Source organism: Etheostoma spectabile, chromosome 18 (genome assembly GCF_008692095.1).
Source record: "Etheostoma spectabile isolate EspeVRDwgs_2016 chromosome 18, UIUC_Espe_1.0, whole genome shotgun sequence".
NCBI classification, from domain to species: Eukaryota; Metazoa; Chordata; class Actinopteri; order Perciformes; family Percidae; genus Etheostoma; species Etheostoma spectabile.
In genome coordinates this window covers 4,400,632-4,420,248 of record NC_045750.1, presented here as the reverse complement: position 1 = coordinate 4,420,248, position 19,617 = coordinate 4,400,632, and the positions used below count along the sequence as shown (strand labels likewise).

Below are 19,617 nucleotides of genomic sequence, written 5' to 3'. Positions count from 1 at the left end.
CTCTCCTTACTCGCTGTAAAACACGCTTTTGCAATCGCCCCCCACTGTGAGAAGCAATCCACTTAATAGGCTCTCCCGCAGAGGGAGGAAACGACGGGGAGGAACCGAAAAGCTGAGGAACTCTTGGTGAAGTTCAAAGCATCTGTGGATTTTATGGACGCTGGAGGGGTTCAGTGTGATCCGCTGTGGGAAAATGAGGCGTGAGATGGGATTGAGCGACCGACCACGCAGCAATACCCTACTTGAATGTAGAGAATGTAAACTTGAAAAGATAGCTGGAGGAATTATTGTTGTATTATGTAACTGTCCATTTTTTTTTTTTTTTTTTTTTTTTTTTTTTACATAATCAAGGTCTCTTTGTTTAATCCTTTAAAACGCCCATATTATGCTCATTCTTAGGTTTATAATTGTATTTTGAAGTTGTACCACACAAGTTTACATGGTTACATTTTCAAAAAACACCTTATTTTTGTTGTACTGCACACTGCTGCAGATCCTGTTTTCACCCTGTGTGTTTAGGTCTCTGTTTTAGCTACAGAGTGAGACATCTCAATTCTATCCTATCTTTGTTGGGAGCTGCACATGCTCAGTAGCTCGGTAAGATCTCATCAGCTAGATAAGTCTTTCTCCAGCTTTGGTCAGTCCAAGGCAGGATTAGCTGGGAGACTTCTTCTCACAAGGGGCACTTGTGGAATACCTGTAGAACAGGGACAGGAAGTAGTTCTTTTGGAGAACTACTTTTTAGAATATCTTTGTGTTGAGCTACGGTTAGCCGTGTCTCAGCTAGTGACGTAGAAAGCCGTGCAGATGTTGAACAGCTCACCCGGAGACTGAAGGCAGAGGACATTCAGAAACCGTGTCTCAATCAAAACAGCATGGATAGTTTTTTTCCAAATTTGTATGCGTGTGGAAGCACCAGAGACACAAAGTAACACCCAAATCCAAGAAAAACGTGTTTTTTCCATAAAATGGGCACTTTAATTCTCAGATCAAATTTGAGCCACTTTCTACGTTTTGTTATATCAGAAATATGGGTTTCTTTCAACCAAACTGCCCAGAAATAACAGATGCATGCATGTATGTTCTTGGAACAAATACAACATTCTTCGGAGGTAAAAGTAATGACTAATTTCATTGAATTGTGGGCGTTTTATTGAATTTTATAGCATCTTAAGTTGTTTTTTTTTTAATGGTTTTAAAGCTATAGTGCATAGTTTCTGTCGCCCCCATGAGGAATTATTAGTAATGACAACAACACTGTCAATATGATACAAATCTTAGGTCACTATCTCTACTCATGCTTCTGGGCGGGAAAGTCACCGGACGCCACAATCTTCGTAGTCATACTGAGAAATCCAGAGTAAGTTGTGTGGAGCTGATAGTCTTAATTAGCTTTGTAGCAACTAATTTGGCAATGGCTTGAATGTAACGGACGTTCATTAATATTAAAAAGTTATGCACTTGTCTCCCTAACTCCCAGCTTCCCTCTCTGTGTTTTTGGGCTCTGGCACGCATTCCATGTCTCAGCTTATTGTTTGTTATTGTTTGTATCTTTTAATTTAAAAAAATGACAACAACAAAAAAGGTTACACACTTAAAACAGTACGCGCTTTAAAGCAGTGTCCTGACGTGGTCGTCATTGCCTTATCCAATGCAAGGTCCTTCGTAAAGTCTACTACAAAATGCAAAAATATACTCCACTGTCCGGGAAGCTTGTAATGGGTGTAACCAGCCTCCTGCCAACCACAATCATATGTTTTGGTGTTGCCCTAAATTAACAACTTTTTGGATGAGCATTTTTGACACCATTGATCAGATATTGCATTAAAGAGGTGCTCTACAATTTGAAGCTTGAGAAGCTGAGATCTTCCCTAAAGGCTTTATCTCTAAACTTTGACATAAACTGTGACTCACAAACTCTAAAATCTTCCTCTGATCTGAACTATTATTCAAAATAATTCATATTTTCTGCTTTTTTTAAACTAAAAAAAATAGGTTAAATGTCACAAATCCGATTTATTGACCATGGATTTACAACACAAACTTTACAAATTGACCCCAAAGGACAACAAGTTCATCGTAGACAGGAAGCCGACAGAAGTGTTTACTGTGATTAACTGCTAACATTACCTCAGGTCCTAAGGCGTGTGAATGGTCATTGTTAATTTGGTTTCGATGTGCCAAACTTTAATTATAAAAGTGATTATTGGTCCAAAATGTAATTTTAGTTCAATTGTTTGTTGTTGGCACTTGCCCTGCAGCCCTTTGCTGCATGTTCAATGTTTAATTTCTTGTCCTTGCATTTGTTTTAAATTTAACAGACAGATAGTTTTAGCAGAATACTGAAAGCAGCAGAACTGAGTAACTTTAACATCCGTTTATGTATCGCAAGTAACACGTTACAGGGATATTCAACGTTATCGCATATTTTCCTCATATCGTGCACCCCTAGTCATTAAAGCAATTCTGAGAGAGGTTCTAATTTGCCTGTTATGGCTCCTTTGTGTTTTAATGAAAAACAAAAGTGTGACGAGGCACAGTGAGACTGATGTGAGAAGGAGGGAGACGGAGGCTAGATATTACTGCCATCAATCAATGTGCAGCGTCTGGAGGGATCAAAATGGCATCTGCCTTTTTTTTCGGAGCCAAACTGGTGACGTTTAGGAGTCGAGAATCCCGCGAGACGGATGGTTTCTGATCCGGAGCAATCGCAGAACTCTGCAGGCTGAAAACCGATGATAAACTCTAGAGCGGCAAAGACAAATTAATCAGAGATGCTCAGAAATCTCCAAGCTAGAGTCCAAGTCAAGTCTCAAGTCTTTCAGCTGGAATCTACACATTTTGCATTCACCGCTTCTTTTGTTTAGGCCGATTTTGATCTCCTGGGCTGGCCAGACTGAGGTTTGAACTCTTCCCAGACCGGGGATCGAACTCTTCCCAGACCGGGGATCAAACTCTTCCCAGACCGGGGATAGAACTCTTCCCAGACCGGGGAAGGAACTACTCCCAGACCGCGGATCAAATTCTTCCCAATTCAAATTCTTCTGGCCAGACCGGAGATCAATCTCTTCCCGGACCGAGGATTGAACTTTTCCCAGACCAGGAATAATCTCCCCAGACCAGGGATAAGTCTCTCCAGACCAAGGATAAATCTCTGCCCCAACCAGGGATAAATCTCTGCCCAGATCAAGGACAAATCTCTCCCCAGACCATCATCATTCTCAGTTATGTGACACCGCGTCTCACCTGAAGTGCTCCCGGCCTCCTCGAAGTCGATGTTGCCGAGGTGCAGCACGCCGGCCACCACTCGGAAAAGGTCCAGCTTCTCCGTGTCGTCCAGGCCGATCTTCTTCATGGCCACGGACATCCGGTTGAAGTCGCCCTGGTCGTCCAGCAGCGGGTCCTTCAGAGGGCCCGACTTGGTGTGCTGAAGAACAAGAGCACAGATGGTCACTGATCCTTAGAGCTGCAAAGATTAACCCATTAGTTGTCAACTATTAAAGCAATCGCCCAACTATTTTGATCATCGATTAATCGTTGGAGTCACTGTTTAACCCTCTGAGGTCTAAGGACATTGTCACATATCTTCTTAATTATACCTTTTTAAGGTATTTGCATAAAATTGATCCTGTGCGTTAAATATTCAGAACAAACTCAGCTGTTCGTACATGACAGACACATTTTTTACTAAAGCAATGTATAAAGACATAATTTGGCGCTAACGCTGAAACGTGGATATTGGCTTTTTGAAAGTCCCCAAATCTCTTTTGGAAACAAACCTTAACTTATGATGTGATGTATGAATTGTTCCGGTGCTTGAAATGAGTTTCATATACGATTTAAATAGTAAATAAATGTCTGAAATCAAATTTTGTAATTTGAGTTTTGCCAGGTGCGTCTTTTGTCGTCATAGCGTTAAGAAAGACAAGTTAAACTTCTCTGATTCCGGTTTGTAAAATGTTATTATCTTATACTTTATTCTCTCTGTGACAGTCTAATGAATATCTTTGAGTTAAGGACAAAACGAGACATTTGAGGACGTCATCTTGGACTTTTGGAAACATTAATCTACATTTTTTCACCATTTTTTGACACTTTAGAGACCAAACGCCTCATCCATTAATCCAGAAAATAATCCACAGACGGAAACTGAAAATAGTTATTTGCAGCCTTACTGACTGCTGCTACCTTCATAGCATTAAATAATCAATTTAATAATTCAGCCTACCTTCCTTCTAACATACCAGATTACCATTTTCTTCCACACGCTCAGCTCATTTGCATTTATTCTGGCTTTTCAACTTGACCTTTATCCTTCATTTCTTCACCTTCTACAAAACTATTGACCTTCCTGGCTATGTACCTGCCTCTCTTCTTTGTGTTCTTCCTTTCTCTGTGGCAGACGGGTCAATACAAAGACATGTTTGTGTGATGTAAAGCAGAAGCACGGCTACGTTAAACTGCCCTTTTATTGCGCTCCGATAACGTCTGTGGGGCAGCGGCTTATACGCTGTCCTTTACTAGCAGCCTGAAATCTGCTATTTTTTTATCTGCTTTTATATGTTTGGCGGTTTTTAACTGCTCTTTAATGTTTAATTTCTTATCCTGCAATGTAACTTTTATTTTGGTATTTTATTTTGACTGTTTTAAACTGCTCTTTAATGTTTAATTTCTTTTACTGCACTGTAACTTTTATTATTTTAATCTTTTTATGTAAAGCACTTTGAATTTCACTGTTGCTGAAATGAGCTATACAAACAAAGCTGCCTTGCCTTTTAAATATTGAACAATATCAGAAATCAGACTGACCTTAAGTTTCTCACACACACACACACACACACACACACACACACACACACACACACACACACACACACACACACACACACACACACACACACACACACACACACACACACACACACACACACACACACACACACACCACACACCACACACACACACACACACACACACACACACACACACCCTGTTGGGTTTGTCTGGGACACGTCAAATAAATGTCTTCCCAAAGGTGGTTTCTGTTATTTAAGGTAGTTCTGATCACGCTGATGTTGGTTCAAGTGTTCATTTTTCTGACCAGTTTTTATTAGTCATTTGATGTATTTGAACACAATGAAACGTCATGATTGACAACTTGGGATTGGTTTGGCTGGTGCGTGGGCGGGACGTTGATACCGAGGCTCCAATTCTTGATCACAACTGCGCAGACTCTGGCTCCAACATTACAAGACGGCAGCACCCGTACACGGGATATTTAGGCTTCAATTTTGTACAGCAGGAGGAAGTGGAGACGCGTCGTCAAGAAGGTTAGCCAGCCTCCAATGAGCGTAAGCTCCTATGGCGCCATATCTGTGCTACCTAGCACTCACCCGTCGTTAGCATTCCATTGACTGCCATTCATTTTGACGTCTCTTTGACAGCAAATAACTTTACATCTGAAGCGTTTAAAGACTATTTGTCCATTGTTTATTTCTAAAGAAACACAACAATGTTTAAAAGGCTCTATTACCTTGTAGCTCACGTTATGTCTCCGTAGCAGACGTTTTTGTAAAAATAGGCTAACGATTGTGTCATAACCATGCAACTTACTGTCGCATAGTAGGGGAATTCAGCTGTTTAGGTTTAATTACTAATGTTATTTTAGTTAGCAGTAATTAGCCTGTGCCTATATTATCTCTTAACATAGTATACCTACGCTCTCCGTCTCTGCTGATTGGGAATGATAGAGAATTCTCTTAGCTACAAGAAAACTTACAACTTGCGCAGTAACGCCTAGCCATCACCGGAAAAGTGCTTCTAATTTCCTTCATTGGTCTCCGTTGAAAACAACAGCATCACATTGTCTATTTCTTATTCTGTCTATGCGCTTCGTCCATCTTTAGATACACTCTGTGGTTCAGACTCAGAAAAAAAACAATTAAGTGACACCTGAAAATCTGTCAAGCACAATGTCCATCCATCCATCCATCCATCCATCCATCCATCCATCATCCATCAATCCATCAATCTGACAGATTGTGACAGATTTATTTGATGTTTACTGTACTTCCAGATGTTCTGACTTCACTTATCCATACCCAAAACCTTTATGCAATGCAACATTGAAGCTGCTAGTGGCCAGAAATGTAATCCTGCAGCTTCAGTTTTGCATTGCGCAACCGAAGGGTTTAGGTTTTTTGGTTTGTTTGTCAGCAGGATTACAGAAAAAGTACTGGCCTGACTTTTAATGAATCTTGGTGGAAAGTTGCAGCATGGGCCAAGGAAAAATCAAATGTTGGAGCGCTTCCGAGTCACGGAACGGATACACAAATTATACTTCACTTTCGTAAACTATGCAAGACAGGGAATGACCAGCTTGTTGCTTATGAAATACCTCTATTCTATTCTATCTTTCTATTCTCCTAAGAACAAATATAATTTGTCTGTTTAGCAGTGAGATGTCGGCAGAATGTCCTGATAGTTTGGTTTACAGCCTTATCTCAAAACTAAACTTGTTTTGGAGCTTGCAGACATCTTAAAACACATTCAAATTACAAATTGCCTTCTGCATCCTGTAATGTTGCAAAAGTATTGATGTGATGAGGCTGCTGGTCAATGAAACAGACGCAGCAATAAACTGGATCTTTAGCCAATAAACAGTAAGTTTTCCTGGGATGTTTCCTAGAACATAAAGTGGAAACATCGACACACAAGGAGAGAAAATATCCATTCAGCCCATTTTATTTTGTGCAACTGGCCGATTGTCTGAGTGGTTTAGTACACACATCGCCGCACTGTGACATTCAAGCAACTGTGACACAGAAGCAACCAAAAGAGATTTCAGTTGGATGGAAAGGCTCTAAATCGTCTACACAGCAGAGGAAAGCTGGAAAAAGCACTCCAGGGGACAGAGAAATATTAAAACCCAGCATGCTTTAAACTAGAGATGTTCCAATACCATTTTTTTTTGCTTTCCGATGCCGATTCCAATACATGAACTCGCGTATCAGAAGGGGCATGACTTTGGGTCAACATGGGGGGGTTGAGATCTCCGTTTTTTAGCAATAAATGAAATTTTGAGCATATCAAACACTTAATTTCCTGGATTTTGATTAATTTTTCTGCAAACAGTTATGGTGCGAATGTCTTTATTTATGCAAAGGAATTTATTATTAGATTTTGGGGGGATGTTGCACTCGCCAGTTTTGATTATTTGGGGGGCTGAATCCCCCCCACCCCCCCCCATAAAATTGCGTTTTTGCATATCGCCCGATAACGATGTACGTTTTCGTTATCAGTGTCATGTAAATTATTATGCTTTGAACGGCTGTATCTTTGTTGTTAAACTCCACTCAACATGAATAAACTAGAGAGCGCGACTTCTGAAGAAAAGCGGTGTGAATGCTGTATGTTGAAAGGCTGACGCTTCCAGAATGGATGAAAGAGGTGGAACATGTTAAAATGGTCGTTCTTGGGGAATGTTTAACTGATTAGATAGCAGTTGAAAATGGATGAATTTTCCAATAGTGCTGAACGCTTTGATGATTGAATGAAGCTTCTATGTTTCAAAAATAATAAATACGTAGAAGAACGTAGGGTTCTTCCTCTACTTTAAAATAGATTTTCTTCTGGGCTAAATTTCATGGTATCGGATCGGTGTATAAACTCCAGTACTTTTTTACGATGCCAGCATTTAATCCGGAATCGGAGGCTTCTCCAAAACTGGTATCGGAACATCTCTACTTTAAACCCCCAGACCCTCAGAGAAGCCCTGAGACTTCACATCACTATCAAGTGGTCAAAGGGAGCGTTAGAAACAAGGCGGAGGAACACCCAATCACCTTGTCCTCCTGTGTGACACGAGACGGAGCAGTGAGGAGACACACAGCACATCATTTATCAGCGATTACTGTACATCACCTGCAAATAATCCTGTTGTGCATTTATTTTAATTCGCCTGCAGCCCTAGGCCGGATGGGGGGGGGGAGACTCTGTCTTTTATCTTGTGTGGGAAGCTTTACATCCACACATTTGTTTCCCTAAATAGTATTCTGATATCCTCTTACCTGAATGTCAGGCTACTTTAAAGTGAATGTAACTTCTCTCTTATTCTGGATTTAATGGGTTTTATCTGCGCTGACCTGGTGCGAGTTGCAAATAGTATTTCACACGGGTCTCTGCAGACTCGTGTGAAATAAAGCAAAAAGACTTCACTAAACCAATTGTATCTGAGGCCATTTCCCAGGACAAAACTTATCCTTTTAATCTGTAATTGTGTGCTCCCTCGGTACAAACCACTCAAACCCGATCAGGTAATTGGGTCGCACAAGCCGGGTGGTATCAATTTTTTTGCGGTTGACCCGCAGACTGTTTGCCATTTCTTTGTTTTTCATTAATGTATTTCCTTTGACTTCTTTGTTGCCTTCTGAACGTCTTCACAGTTAAACGCCTTGTCACCTCCAGTGTGTTTTTAATGAATCAAGTATTATCTTATTCCCCATGGCTTTAGTTTCCTTACCAAGAAGATAACATTACATGCATTCATTCTGAAGACAACAGTTGGAGTACAAATATATCAACCAAACAAAATTGGTTTATTTATCTCTGCAAGTTTGGTTTAGATTGTAGTAAAAAAGGACCAGTACGAAAGTAGGGACAGCCCTCCTTTTGTACTGGTCCTTTTTAAAGAAATTCTTAATCGTCTAACAATCATACGCTCCAGTTGACTAATCTATTAGATGAATTCATCGACAGATCTGTAAAACTGAGTTTCTCCACTAAGTATCATGCTCAGAAGTGCTACAAGGATTCTTGAAAATAAGTCATTCAGTATGAAAAAGCACAAAAAATTACTGAAGGACTAAAGAAAATCTTAGACAAAGGAATCAGGTTTTAAAGAATGTAAAGCACTGATATTTGCCATTGAGGACATTAAAACAGATCTGACACATTTGATTAAGTTCATAATCAAATTTAAAACAAGTCCTAAAAATAGGGAAAGTAAAATGTGTTTGGAATTGTTGCAGCTGTACAGTTTATATTTCCGTTTCATCACTGCAGTCAAAGATAACTGTCCGTGACTGTAAAAATTATGGCCAAATTTGACCTAATGGAGTTAGACGTTAAGACTATTTCAAAAGGTAACTGGGCTGTGGAGAGGCCGGTAAACTCTTCTCAGGCTCCCATTTCAATCTGCTGCACCATCACGCTGATATCTGCTCCTTAAACTTTACAGCTACTACTTCAGAAAAAAAGCAGAATCCCACTTCTTCAATCATCTCGACTCATCCCTGCTTCTCGTCATAGTTGTCGGATTCATCTACCAACCCTCATAGAACTGGCTCAGGTCTGCCTTGGACCAGCTCTTAGTCATGCTGCTATAGTTTTAGACTGCCGGGGGACACACTGCGCTCCTCTCTCTTTCCATCTGTGTGCATTCACGTCTCAGCAATGCTTGTTACTAACTTATCTCTGGGGAGTCCTCTCTGTTTTTCTTGGACTGTGGCGGCACCTGGATCGTGGCTGCAGCTGCTGCCGTGGTCCTGCTGTACACCCTGCTACGCTCAGTACTGCTACTATTTTTATGTCTCGTCATAGTTCTGTTGTCTTTATTGTTACTATAATTGCCACACCAACTGCGGTAATTATTAGAATTCATATTTCTCTATATCTGTATTGGTGTCCCAACGCGGCAGATGGCTGGACACCAAGACACCAAGCTTCTGTTTGAGGTTTCTGCCTAAAAGGAAGGTTTTCTTTGCCACTGTTGCATTAATTGCACTACAATTGAATTAAAGGTCCCATGACAAGAAAATTTCACTTTACAAGGTTTTTTATGAGTTCCCCTTATGAGGTCATAAGGGACAAGGTTACCTCCCCTTTCTCTGCTTTGCATGAAAAATGGGAGACAACTTTTTTATCGTTTTGAAAATCGTGTTTTCAGAAACCTCAGGTATATTTGAGGACAACAACAAATATTGTTGTGCGGGAAAGACAAATTATGTCAGAGAAATGCGTACCTTCAGGAAGGATTATTTTTATTAACTACAAACATTACTTTGTCTGTTCACGTGGGACATTGTAACAGTGAATGACTGTCCATGTCTTGAATGTTGCTTTTTATTTTAATAAGGAAAAAGACAGACAAGTGTGCAGTGTTAGCTGAGACTTCAATAAGAAATCCTGCACTAACAGACAGCATTGTTTTTTCGTTTTCTATTAGAAACACATTAAATAATCAAGGATACAGATATGATAAATCTGCGTGGAATCTGTTTTAAAAGAAATTGTGATATATTATTAAAATATAGGCAGAGACTTGTGGAGTGAATCCTCCATGTTTCCCGGAAAGTAGCTAATTTAATTATGAATCTATATAATTGGATTTATGAGTCTCGGTGGAAGATTCTTTCATTTATCCGCCAACTTCAGCAGATCAGGAATCTCGTGTTCCTTTTTTAATGGATATGATAATTAATAACGCTGCACTGCGGGGAAAGCCATGTACAGCCGCTGTATTGGAATACTTTTGCATAATTAATCAAAAGGCTGAGGGCAAAGGATAGAGCTAATTTCACATAGCGCGCTTTTTTTATAAGTGCGGCACATTAGATGTCTTTGTGCGGCGCCGAGGCTCTCAGCCGGGTGGCTAATTAAAGAGTTTGCTGTTTGGAAAATAAGAATTTATTCTGAAAATCATCAGAGTGTGTAAGAATAACCAACATCAACAAGACCAATGAAATATCTTAGAGCAGAGGAATTCAACAGAGGGTCTGTGAGACATTAAAATACCTGAAATTAGACATCTATATGAATCCAACATATTGATAGCAAAGTAAAACTGGCCTATTTGTGAAAGGAAAGAAAGAAAAAACTAATCGGCAGACTATCCATTGAAGCTTTTGTGCGAAGCTAATTCAGACTATCATCTCCACACACCCCTCTCTGGATTTCTTAGTATGACTGTGTTCAAACTATTGTGATGTCCGGTGACTTTTAGCGCAGAAACTGGAGAGAAGATAATGACTCTTCTGAAGAGTCCATCAGGTGTTTTTAATCCTCCGTGTCCTCCTTGGCGCAATCACAGAAGGCTTGTATCATTTGGACGGGCTGACAACTTTGTTTTCATTACTTAGAATTCCTCATGGGGCGACGGAAACTACGCACTATAGTTTTAATTACCAGCTAACACCAGGGCTGTAACGATCCACCAAACCCAGGATTCGGTTTGTGTCAAGATTTTTGAGCCACGATTCAACACAAACCTTTTTTTTGGGTTGTCTTTACAGTAAGCTAAATTTACCATACCGGGGATAAGGCACCAAAATGAATAATACTAATGGTAATTTAAAGATGTGGTGGCATTGGATCTGGATGGGAAGGATAACCCTGGGAGTAGGAAGGGGGGTGTCGCAATTTTGCCTTCTCACTCCGCGACGCAGGTTTGTGGAGCCGAGTATCGCGATTTCGGTTTCATTTTGCATATCATTACAGCCCTAGCTAACACTAGAAGTAGCTAGCTAGCTTAGTTACATGTTCTGAACATATCTTGCTGTAGTCTTGTGATATGTGACCCTGCAAGAGCCCCAGTCTTTACATTTAAACGTTAGATGTGGGGTGATTGTCTTTGTGACATCAGACAGTCTTTTTAAAGTCTGTTCAAAGTATTGTAGTGTCTAGCAGGCATTATGGACTCAGAGGGGGCAGCCCTAGATAAATCTGTTGAGCAGAGGAGATGAGAGGAGGATGCTGAGTAAACGGGCGTGAAAGAGAAGGACAAGGAGAATGAAAAGAGTGAAGAGACACAGTGAGCAGGGATCTACCAGAGAAGGTGACTGGGTGTAAATAAAAGGTGGAAACTGTCCCGCACGCCGAAAGAAAAAATGCTGTGAGCCGGAGGCTGTAATCTACATGAATCTGCTGAGTCAGGTTAAAGGAGGCGCTAATAGGAGTTTGCAATCAATTGTTTCCTTTTGTTACGACTCACAGGGCGACGAGAGGGGGGGTTCGCTTTTCTCTGCTCTTGAGTTTGCATGAGCTCTTAACTCAGACCTGAACACACTGCAGCTGCACGAGGCTCAACATCCTCACTGGGGGAAAAAAACAACCTTAAAGCCAAATGAACGCTATTTAGGCAAAGGACCCCTTAGCGGAAAGAAAGACAGAGCAAGGATTCCCTATTACATATATTGTCTAAAAATTTAGTTTGGAGGGGTGAGATATCCACTTTTCCCCCCTGTAAATTACACCTATGGGGCCAGATGGATGAGAATGGATATGCATATATTGTGTACACACCATGTTGTAACATACATGTGGAAGGCAAAGTCGAGCTTTGAGGAACATGTGTAGACCGCCCTCTGGTGGACAAACCATGCAACACCAACACTCATAACTTGGTTGACCGTCCACTTTTTTTAAATTTTATTTTTATTTTATTTATCAGAGTCATTTATTTGTCATATAAAATTATTCTGATGTTTTAAAATATTTAAAAAAATTATCTGCCATTATCAATGCAGATACCAATAATTCGGGAAATGCCTAATATCGGCAGATAATATCGGCCCGCCGATATATTGGTCGGGCTCTAATGGCAACCATTTTGGCTACCTTATTAATAAGCGTATCATCAATGCTGTGTAAATTAAATGTTTTGTTTTTTTATCGAATGGGCACCTTCCTCTTTGCTCATAGTACATTGAATCCATCAGATGTATTTTTCTGGACATCTTTTAATTTCTGAGAAGAAAAAAACTTTCTAGTAATATCTAACAAAAAGTACTTTGGCTTCCCCAATGCAGTAACTCTGAGGACCCCCTGTTGAAGATCTCTGCTTTAAACTAGATTTAACATCTGCGCTCACACACAACCTCTCTGTTCTTCTACCATGTTCTACAGAATCCGAATAACAGCTCGTTATTTTGTATTAAAAAAAACCTTTGGGGGTTTTGAATGAGCTCATTGGTTTATTCTGTGCAATATGATTCAGAAAAAGAAATTGAGTCATACTGTACCTCTGTGCTCTTGCGATTCTGCAGGATCTGTTTGTCTGTATCTTTGGAGGCAAAGTAGCGAGTGCATCCTCGGTTCAGGTACTGAAGGACAAACAGAAAGAGAAAGAAATGAGCAAACCTTCAGAGAACCAAGCAATGATTTGCACACAAACTGGATTTGAAGCATACAGAGAATTTAAGCTATCCCGGTCCTATCTGGATCTGCCATAACCAATCACTAACGTTTGGTTGTGATGTCGGCTTAGCATCGCTAGCGTACGCCTTAGCATCGCTAGCGTACGCCTTAGCATCACTAGCGTACGCCTTAGCATCGCTGAGCCTTAGCCAACTCCTTCACCACCAACGGAGCGAGCTGGAAAACTAACTTTTCCTAAACCCCCGTGGGGAGGAGGGGCACAACCAGAGCAAAACGTGCTCTGGTTTATTGGCATTTCTTTAAACCAATCAGAATCGTCATGGGCGGTGCTAAGCTCCGTACAGAGCCGCTATAAAATAGTCGTGCAAGAGAAATCTCGGTTTGGACAGGTGGATAGCTAGATTTTTGTCGATATTTTTCTGCGCCTTTTGGCATTTTCAAAACTTTTTTCCTGACGTTTTTGTCACTTTTTCAACGTTCTTTCCTCAATTGTTTTTCTACTGCATTGATGCAATTGAATAAAACACCGTAATTCAATGAACGTAGTGGACTGATTAAAAAAGAAACCCAAATTCTTGAAATTTTTGACCCGGAGACGATAGGAGGGTTACAACTTTGGTTTATTGTGATGATTGGATTCTGTGTTCAGATTTAACAGAGTTTTACGTTTGAGAATAAGGGGAGTGATTTGTATCAATTATCTTCAAGGATCAAATATTATTTATTGCTCAATCTGTTTGAAAGAATTCGGTCCTTTGGAGACTGGAAACCATCTGGTTTCTGGATGGGTTTTGTTGTTATGTGTTAATCAAATTTATTGTTCCAACAATTATGTTGATATTTAATTCTTCTCTTTTCAAGTCTGTCTTGTGTGCTTCTTCTAAATCTCCCTCAACATCACTATGGCTTAATTTAATAAAAGTTTAGCTGTCAATCTGTCCTAGAGAGAAATGAAAAGTTTGGTTCTTTGGTACTTGGAACCCATCTACTCTCTGGACTTTAAAAGCTTTGCTGTTCTCTCAGAGCATTTCACACAGATTCAATTAAAGAGCTCTGCCGAAGATCAATACTTCTTTTATTTGAGCAGCAGCAGAAATAAAAGAGCCATTATCTGTGCATCACCCACTTCCACTGCAGCCATTTTCTCTCTATGTAGCTGTAACAATTTATGTGCCACAGGAAACAAACCTGATGATAAACGCGGCCGTTTGCTCCTCCTCTGCTCTCTTTACACAATGGAGGAGTAATAAACACGGTGCAGAGTGTGACGGGCAGATGGGCTCCTGTGATGGAGAGCTGCTGCTGGGCTCAGAGACGGCTCAGTGCTGCCCTCTGCTGACTCGCCCCATTTATTCCCTCTATGAGGAGTCTAATTCCCCCTCAGCCAGCCTGACTGTATGCTCATTAGGGTTGGGTACCATTCACATTTTCACCACTACCAGCCCCGATACGGACAGGGGCGGACTGGGACAATAATTAGACCCTGGCCTGCTAAAAACACTGGTTTCATTTCAGTTCTGTACAGAGTGTGGATGGGTAGCTCGAGAGATGCCAGTTCACCTCCTGGGTGCTGCCAGGTGCTCTTGAGCAAGGGAGAGAGGGAGAGAGAGAGAGAGCGAAAGAGAGAGAGTGTGTGTGTGTGTGTGTGTGTGTTGTGTGTGTGTGTGTGTGTGGTGTGGTTTATTTCAGGCCTGTGTAGTGATTTCTAACAAAAGTTAATAATACAACTTAATATTAGCAATTTACACAATTACAATTAATAATAAGGCATACTTTATAGTTTATGAATCCCACAAGGGGAAATTACAATTTACAGTTGTTATTACACACATTACACACAGGCCTGAATTACACACACATGCTCAGTACCTATACATGCACTAAATGGAGAGATGTCAGAGGGAGGGGGCTGCCCATGGAAAGGCGTCTTGAGCAGTTGGGGGTTCGGTGCCTTGCTCAAGTGCACTTTGGCAGTGCCCGGCAGTTGAACTGGCACCTCTCCAGCTACCAGTCCAGTACAGAACTGTATTTATAATTTAATATACAGTATTAAATTAAATTTTAATGCAGAAAAAAGTACATTTTGTCTTTGACGTGGCTCAAAAAACACAGTGCCCACGCAAATTATGACTCATTGGATTTTACAGTTTGTTTGAAGGCAGTTTTTTTTTTTTTTTTTTTAATTGCAAGAGTACGTCCACACTTAGTTGCAGTTCTTCAACATAAGAGCGGATGTTCTCCAGAGTTCTACAGTATAATACTGTGAGTATTTCTGGCAGCAGGATGGTGTGTGAAGGACTGAGTCTGTGTGTGTGTGTGTGTGGTGTGTGTGTGTGTGTGTGTGTGTGTGTGTGTGTGTGTGTGTGTGTGTGCGTGTGCGTGTGCGTGTGTTTCCACGGGGAACAAGGAACATGTTGATGTGTTTTTATGGCAGAGAGGACAAAGATAGAGCATCTTCTACTTGATGGAGGGAGTCTCTGACATGATCTGATGTGTTAATCCATCAATATTTTTCCATCTATATTTAAACCTCTGCTGGGTCTGTTTGACTGAATTATGTCTGTACGTTAATGAAATCCCACATGTACAGCTGGACTGTTGTTATTAAAACGTGTAAGAGTGACGTGTCCGTACCCTGAACGTGTCCGGGGAGCTGAGGTGAAACTTCTGCCGGATGTCCTCGGTGGCTCCGGCACACAGCCGGTAGAAGATGTGGTAGTTCCTCTCCTCTTTGCTCTGTCGGCAGATCCTCGACTTCTCCAGCAGGTAGTGCGACACGAAGCCGCCCACCACGGCATTCTGAGCACACAGAAACACACATTTGAAAACACAGACTGACTGCGTGTGTAGCTTTCACTGGGCTGTTGCTGCATATTTTACAGTTACTGTTTTCCGCCAGATCGTTTATAGATGAAGCCGTTAGCGAGTGCTTTGTTTTTGCAGAAAACAGTCAGCCGTTCTAAGCTTTTTTTTTTTTTTTACTTTCTTGTGGCAGAGATAGAGGCAGCGCTGTACGGGACTATTATCGCCTCGAAACACACCGACAAGTCTGATCGCCGGTTATATGATTGGCCGCTGCAGCGTGACGTAGGTTTGTGGTTCTCCAAATGTTGAGTCGGTCTCAACTTTTCACTGCAGTCCCGCTGCGTTTTTTTGAGTGTCCCCCCCCCAGCGTCAACCTCCACCGCAGCATCAACGCACAACCCCCATTCTAAATGAATGGAAAGACCTGCGTTTTTGCCGGACGGAGTCTGAAAGCACCTTTAAAGGTCCTATGGCATGAAAATGTCATTTTTAACATTAATATGAGTTCCCCCAGCCTGCCTATGGCCCCCAGTGGCTAGAAATGGTGATAGGTGTAAAAGGTGTAATACTTTGGGTGGAAACAGAAAGGCCAATAAAATAGCAGGAATGTCACATTTCACGCCGGTTTGCATGGAAGAAAACTGCAGTTAATAATGTGTGTCATCAAGCAAAAATAACAGGTCCCCATGTGTGCACAAGAACTATATGGAAATAGACTAATTTATTGCATCTATGCAGGTCTGCAACAGAGAGAAAATAAACTGCAGAAGCCGAGGCCGCGTTAGGGTTTAGGGATGCGGAACCATTTGCGATGATTCAGGGAATATTGGGTTTATTCATGAATGCAAAGATATTTATTAAGTGCATATGAAGATTAATATAAACAGTTGATGCAAAACAACTAAAGCTATTAGGTGTGATATATAATATACTTCATAGCTTTTCAGTGTTTGTGATACACTCATCAGGTGGGCATCAGGAGGCAAACAAAGCAGATTAAAGTTATTATTATGTTTTGTTAATGCTGTGTATATATATATATATTATATTTATATATAATATTATATATATATATATATATATATATATATATATATATATACACACAACACACACACACACACACACAAAGTACCTTCTCATTAAAGTGGATTTCCACAAACTTTCCGAAGCGACTGCTGTTGTTGTTCCGGACGGTTTTTGCGTTTCCGAAAGCCTCCAGCAACGGGTTCGCTGCAACGTTACAAAGGAGAAAACACAAACTCACACAGAGGAAACACTTCTTTAACAGAACTTAAAAGGTAGCTTTGGGTTTTTTTCAACCTGGACCCTATGTTCCTATGTTTGTGTGTCTATGTGACTGATGGGAACAACAATATTTGACATCGGTCCAGTATTAAGCGATATCTCTGCAGTCGCCAGCGGAGAAACAAGCTACAATGTAAGTTAATAGGACAATTGTCCAGCTTGTATTTACTTTCACAAAAATGCTTGTTTTGCCGCTGACAGACTCAGATTAATATTCTAAATGTCTGACAACGTAATGGAAAGGATTTCTAAAGAGGTCAAGATTTCTGTTTAAGAGTAATAAGAGTAAGATCCTTTATTTAGACGTAAAAAAAACATCCGCAAAATTATATTTGCTAAAGCCACCAGACTCCATGTAAATTAACAGTAATTTTAGCATTGTAAAATGCACTTCATTCCAAGTCGACAAAAACTAAATAAAACTATGAAAAGCCATATTAGGTAATCTTTCCACTTTTTCAACTGCCATAACTCTAGTTTTGGATGAAATAAACACACAGTTTATCGATTTACATGTGAAAACATGTTGGCTCTATACACACTAAAAGTACTGCTTTTTTATTTGGAGTCTGGTGGGTTTAGTGCCAGCGACTTCAGAGCTGTTTCTGGTTAAACAAAAAGGATCTTGCTCTTTAAACAACAAGGTCTATCTCTGAAGAGATCCTTTCCATAATGTTGTCAGACACTTAGAATAATAATCTGACGATGCACATTTGCCCCATGGGGTTACATTGCAGCCCGGTCTGTGGCTGCCGTTTACGTTGTTTTATACTAGACCAATGTCAAAGATTGTTGTTCCTATCATTCACCTACACACAAAAACAGAGTAAAACAAGGTCTAGGTTTAAAAGAAAAATGACTCTTTAGACTTATATGAAACGAATATGAAGTGGAGGGGAGGAGTCTTACCTTCCACTATTCTCTCGTCAATGTCCTGACCTGTTCCGTATGAGGTTGTCAAGTATCTGTCAGGAGAAAACATGCAGTACAGTTAAGAGTTTTCTGGTGTAATACCACAGCCCTGAACTACAAATACAACTACAAATAACTACAGTACTACTTTTTCTCAATAGCAACTTCAAAGTAATTTCACACATGTGGTCCAACATCGTTATGAAACATATCCTTTCAAAGTTTGCATTTTGAAGCCTTAATTACAGCGCCACCATGTGGCCGATTGGGTTCACATTTCTATAGAAGCACATGCACACCAAGCTAAACCAAACTAAAACATGTCTGTCACAAACATGTGTAACATGTGTCTAAAAATAAATAAAAAAATAAGTAGAAGGATGTGATTTCAAGAACATTTAAAAATAAATTCAAGTGAAGAGAAGTTTATTTGGGTACATTTTAAAAGTACTGTAAAGTAAGGTGATGTAAAAAAGTTGATTTAAGTAACGTCAGGTGCAGAGTAAAGTCAAAATGAAGTACAGTAAAGTGATGGGAAATTAAGTCAACTTAATAACAAACTTACTATTGTAAGGACAGTAAAGTAGTTAAGTGTAAACTGTGGTTTTTCCGCGTTTCTTTGACTGTTTTCAACAGTTTATACTTTTTAACCCCAGTTCTGGTGTGACTTTTGATGTTGTTATCATTTCAAATTAAAAAGTAATATTTAGTGACAAGTACACTATAAAAATACTAAAAACTAGCCTCCACTGACAATATGCTGCAAAGCTGGCATGATGTGTTAAATGAAGAAATAAGATTAAAACAACTCCAAATAAATAATATTCCTGCAATGACTTAATTGATACAAATACTCTAACAGGTGTTAATATGTATCTGAAAAGTGGCAAAATAAAACATGTATTTCACAAGAACGTTGCAAGCTGTAACCACATGACAGTTGACACCTGTGACTCAGCATGTTTTGGTGTGTAAAGATGCATCGTCATCCTTACTTGAGCACAAACTTGGTGTTTTCGGTCTTCCCGGCTCCGGACTCCCCCGAGACGATGATGGACTGGCTCATCTTTAGCACTTCATGTCCCTGTACGCCTATCAGCTGGCCCCGACACACACACCACACACAACACACCACACACCACACCACACACACACACACACACACACACACACACACACACACACACACACACACACACACACAAAACAACAAACACACAAACCACAAAAACACAACCACACACACACACACACACACACACACACACACACACACACACACACACAAAACACACACACACACACACACACACACACACACACACACACACACTTGTTAGATCACAAACAACACACGTGTGTGTGTGTGTGTGTGTGTGTGTGTGTGTGTGTGTGTGTGTGTGTGTGTGTGTGTGTGTGTGTGTATTCTGATTCAAC

The 19,617-nt window shown here is 40.4% G+C and overlaps 1 protein-coding gene across 1 annotated transcript in view; it reads right to left on the bottom strand.

The window, feature by feature from the left end:
• Positions 1–19,617, bottom strand: part of myo6a (myosin VIa) — a 135,504-nt gene that overhangs the window by 88,208 nt on the left and 27,679 nt on the right. Inside the window, exons 6-11 of the mRNA XM_032543620.1 lie at positions 19,176–19,264; positions 18,178–18,233; positions 17,096–17,193; positions 15,790–15,954; positions 13,020–13,100; positions 3,247–3,427 (exon numbers count right to left, since the gene is read on the bottom strand). Of these exons, the coding sequence (XP_032399511.1) occupies positions 3,247–3,427; positions 13,020–13,100; positions 15,790–15,954; positions 17,096–17,193; positions 18,178–18,233; positions 19,176–19,264 (670 nt within the window). The remainder of the gene's footprint in view (positions 1–3,246; positions 3,428–13,019; positions 13,101–15,789; positions 15,955–17,095; positions 17,194–18,177; positions 18,234–19,175; positions 19,265–19,617) is intronic.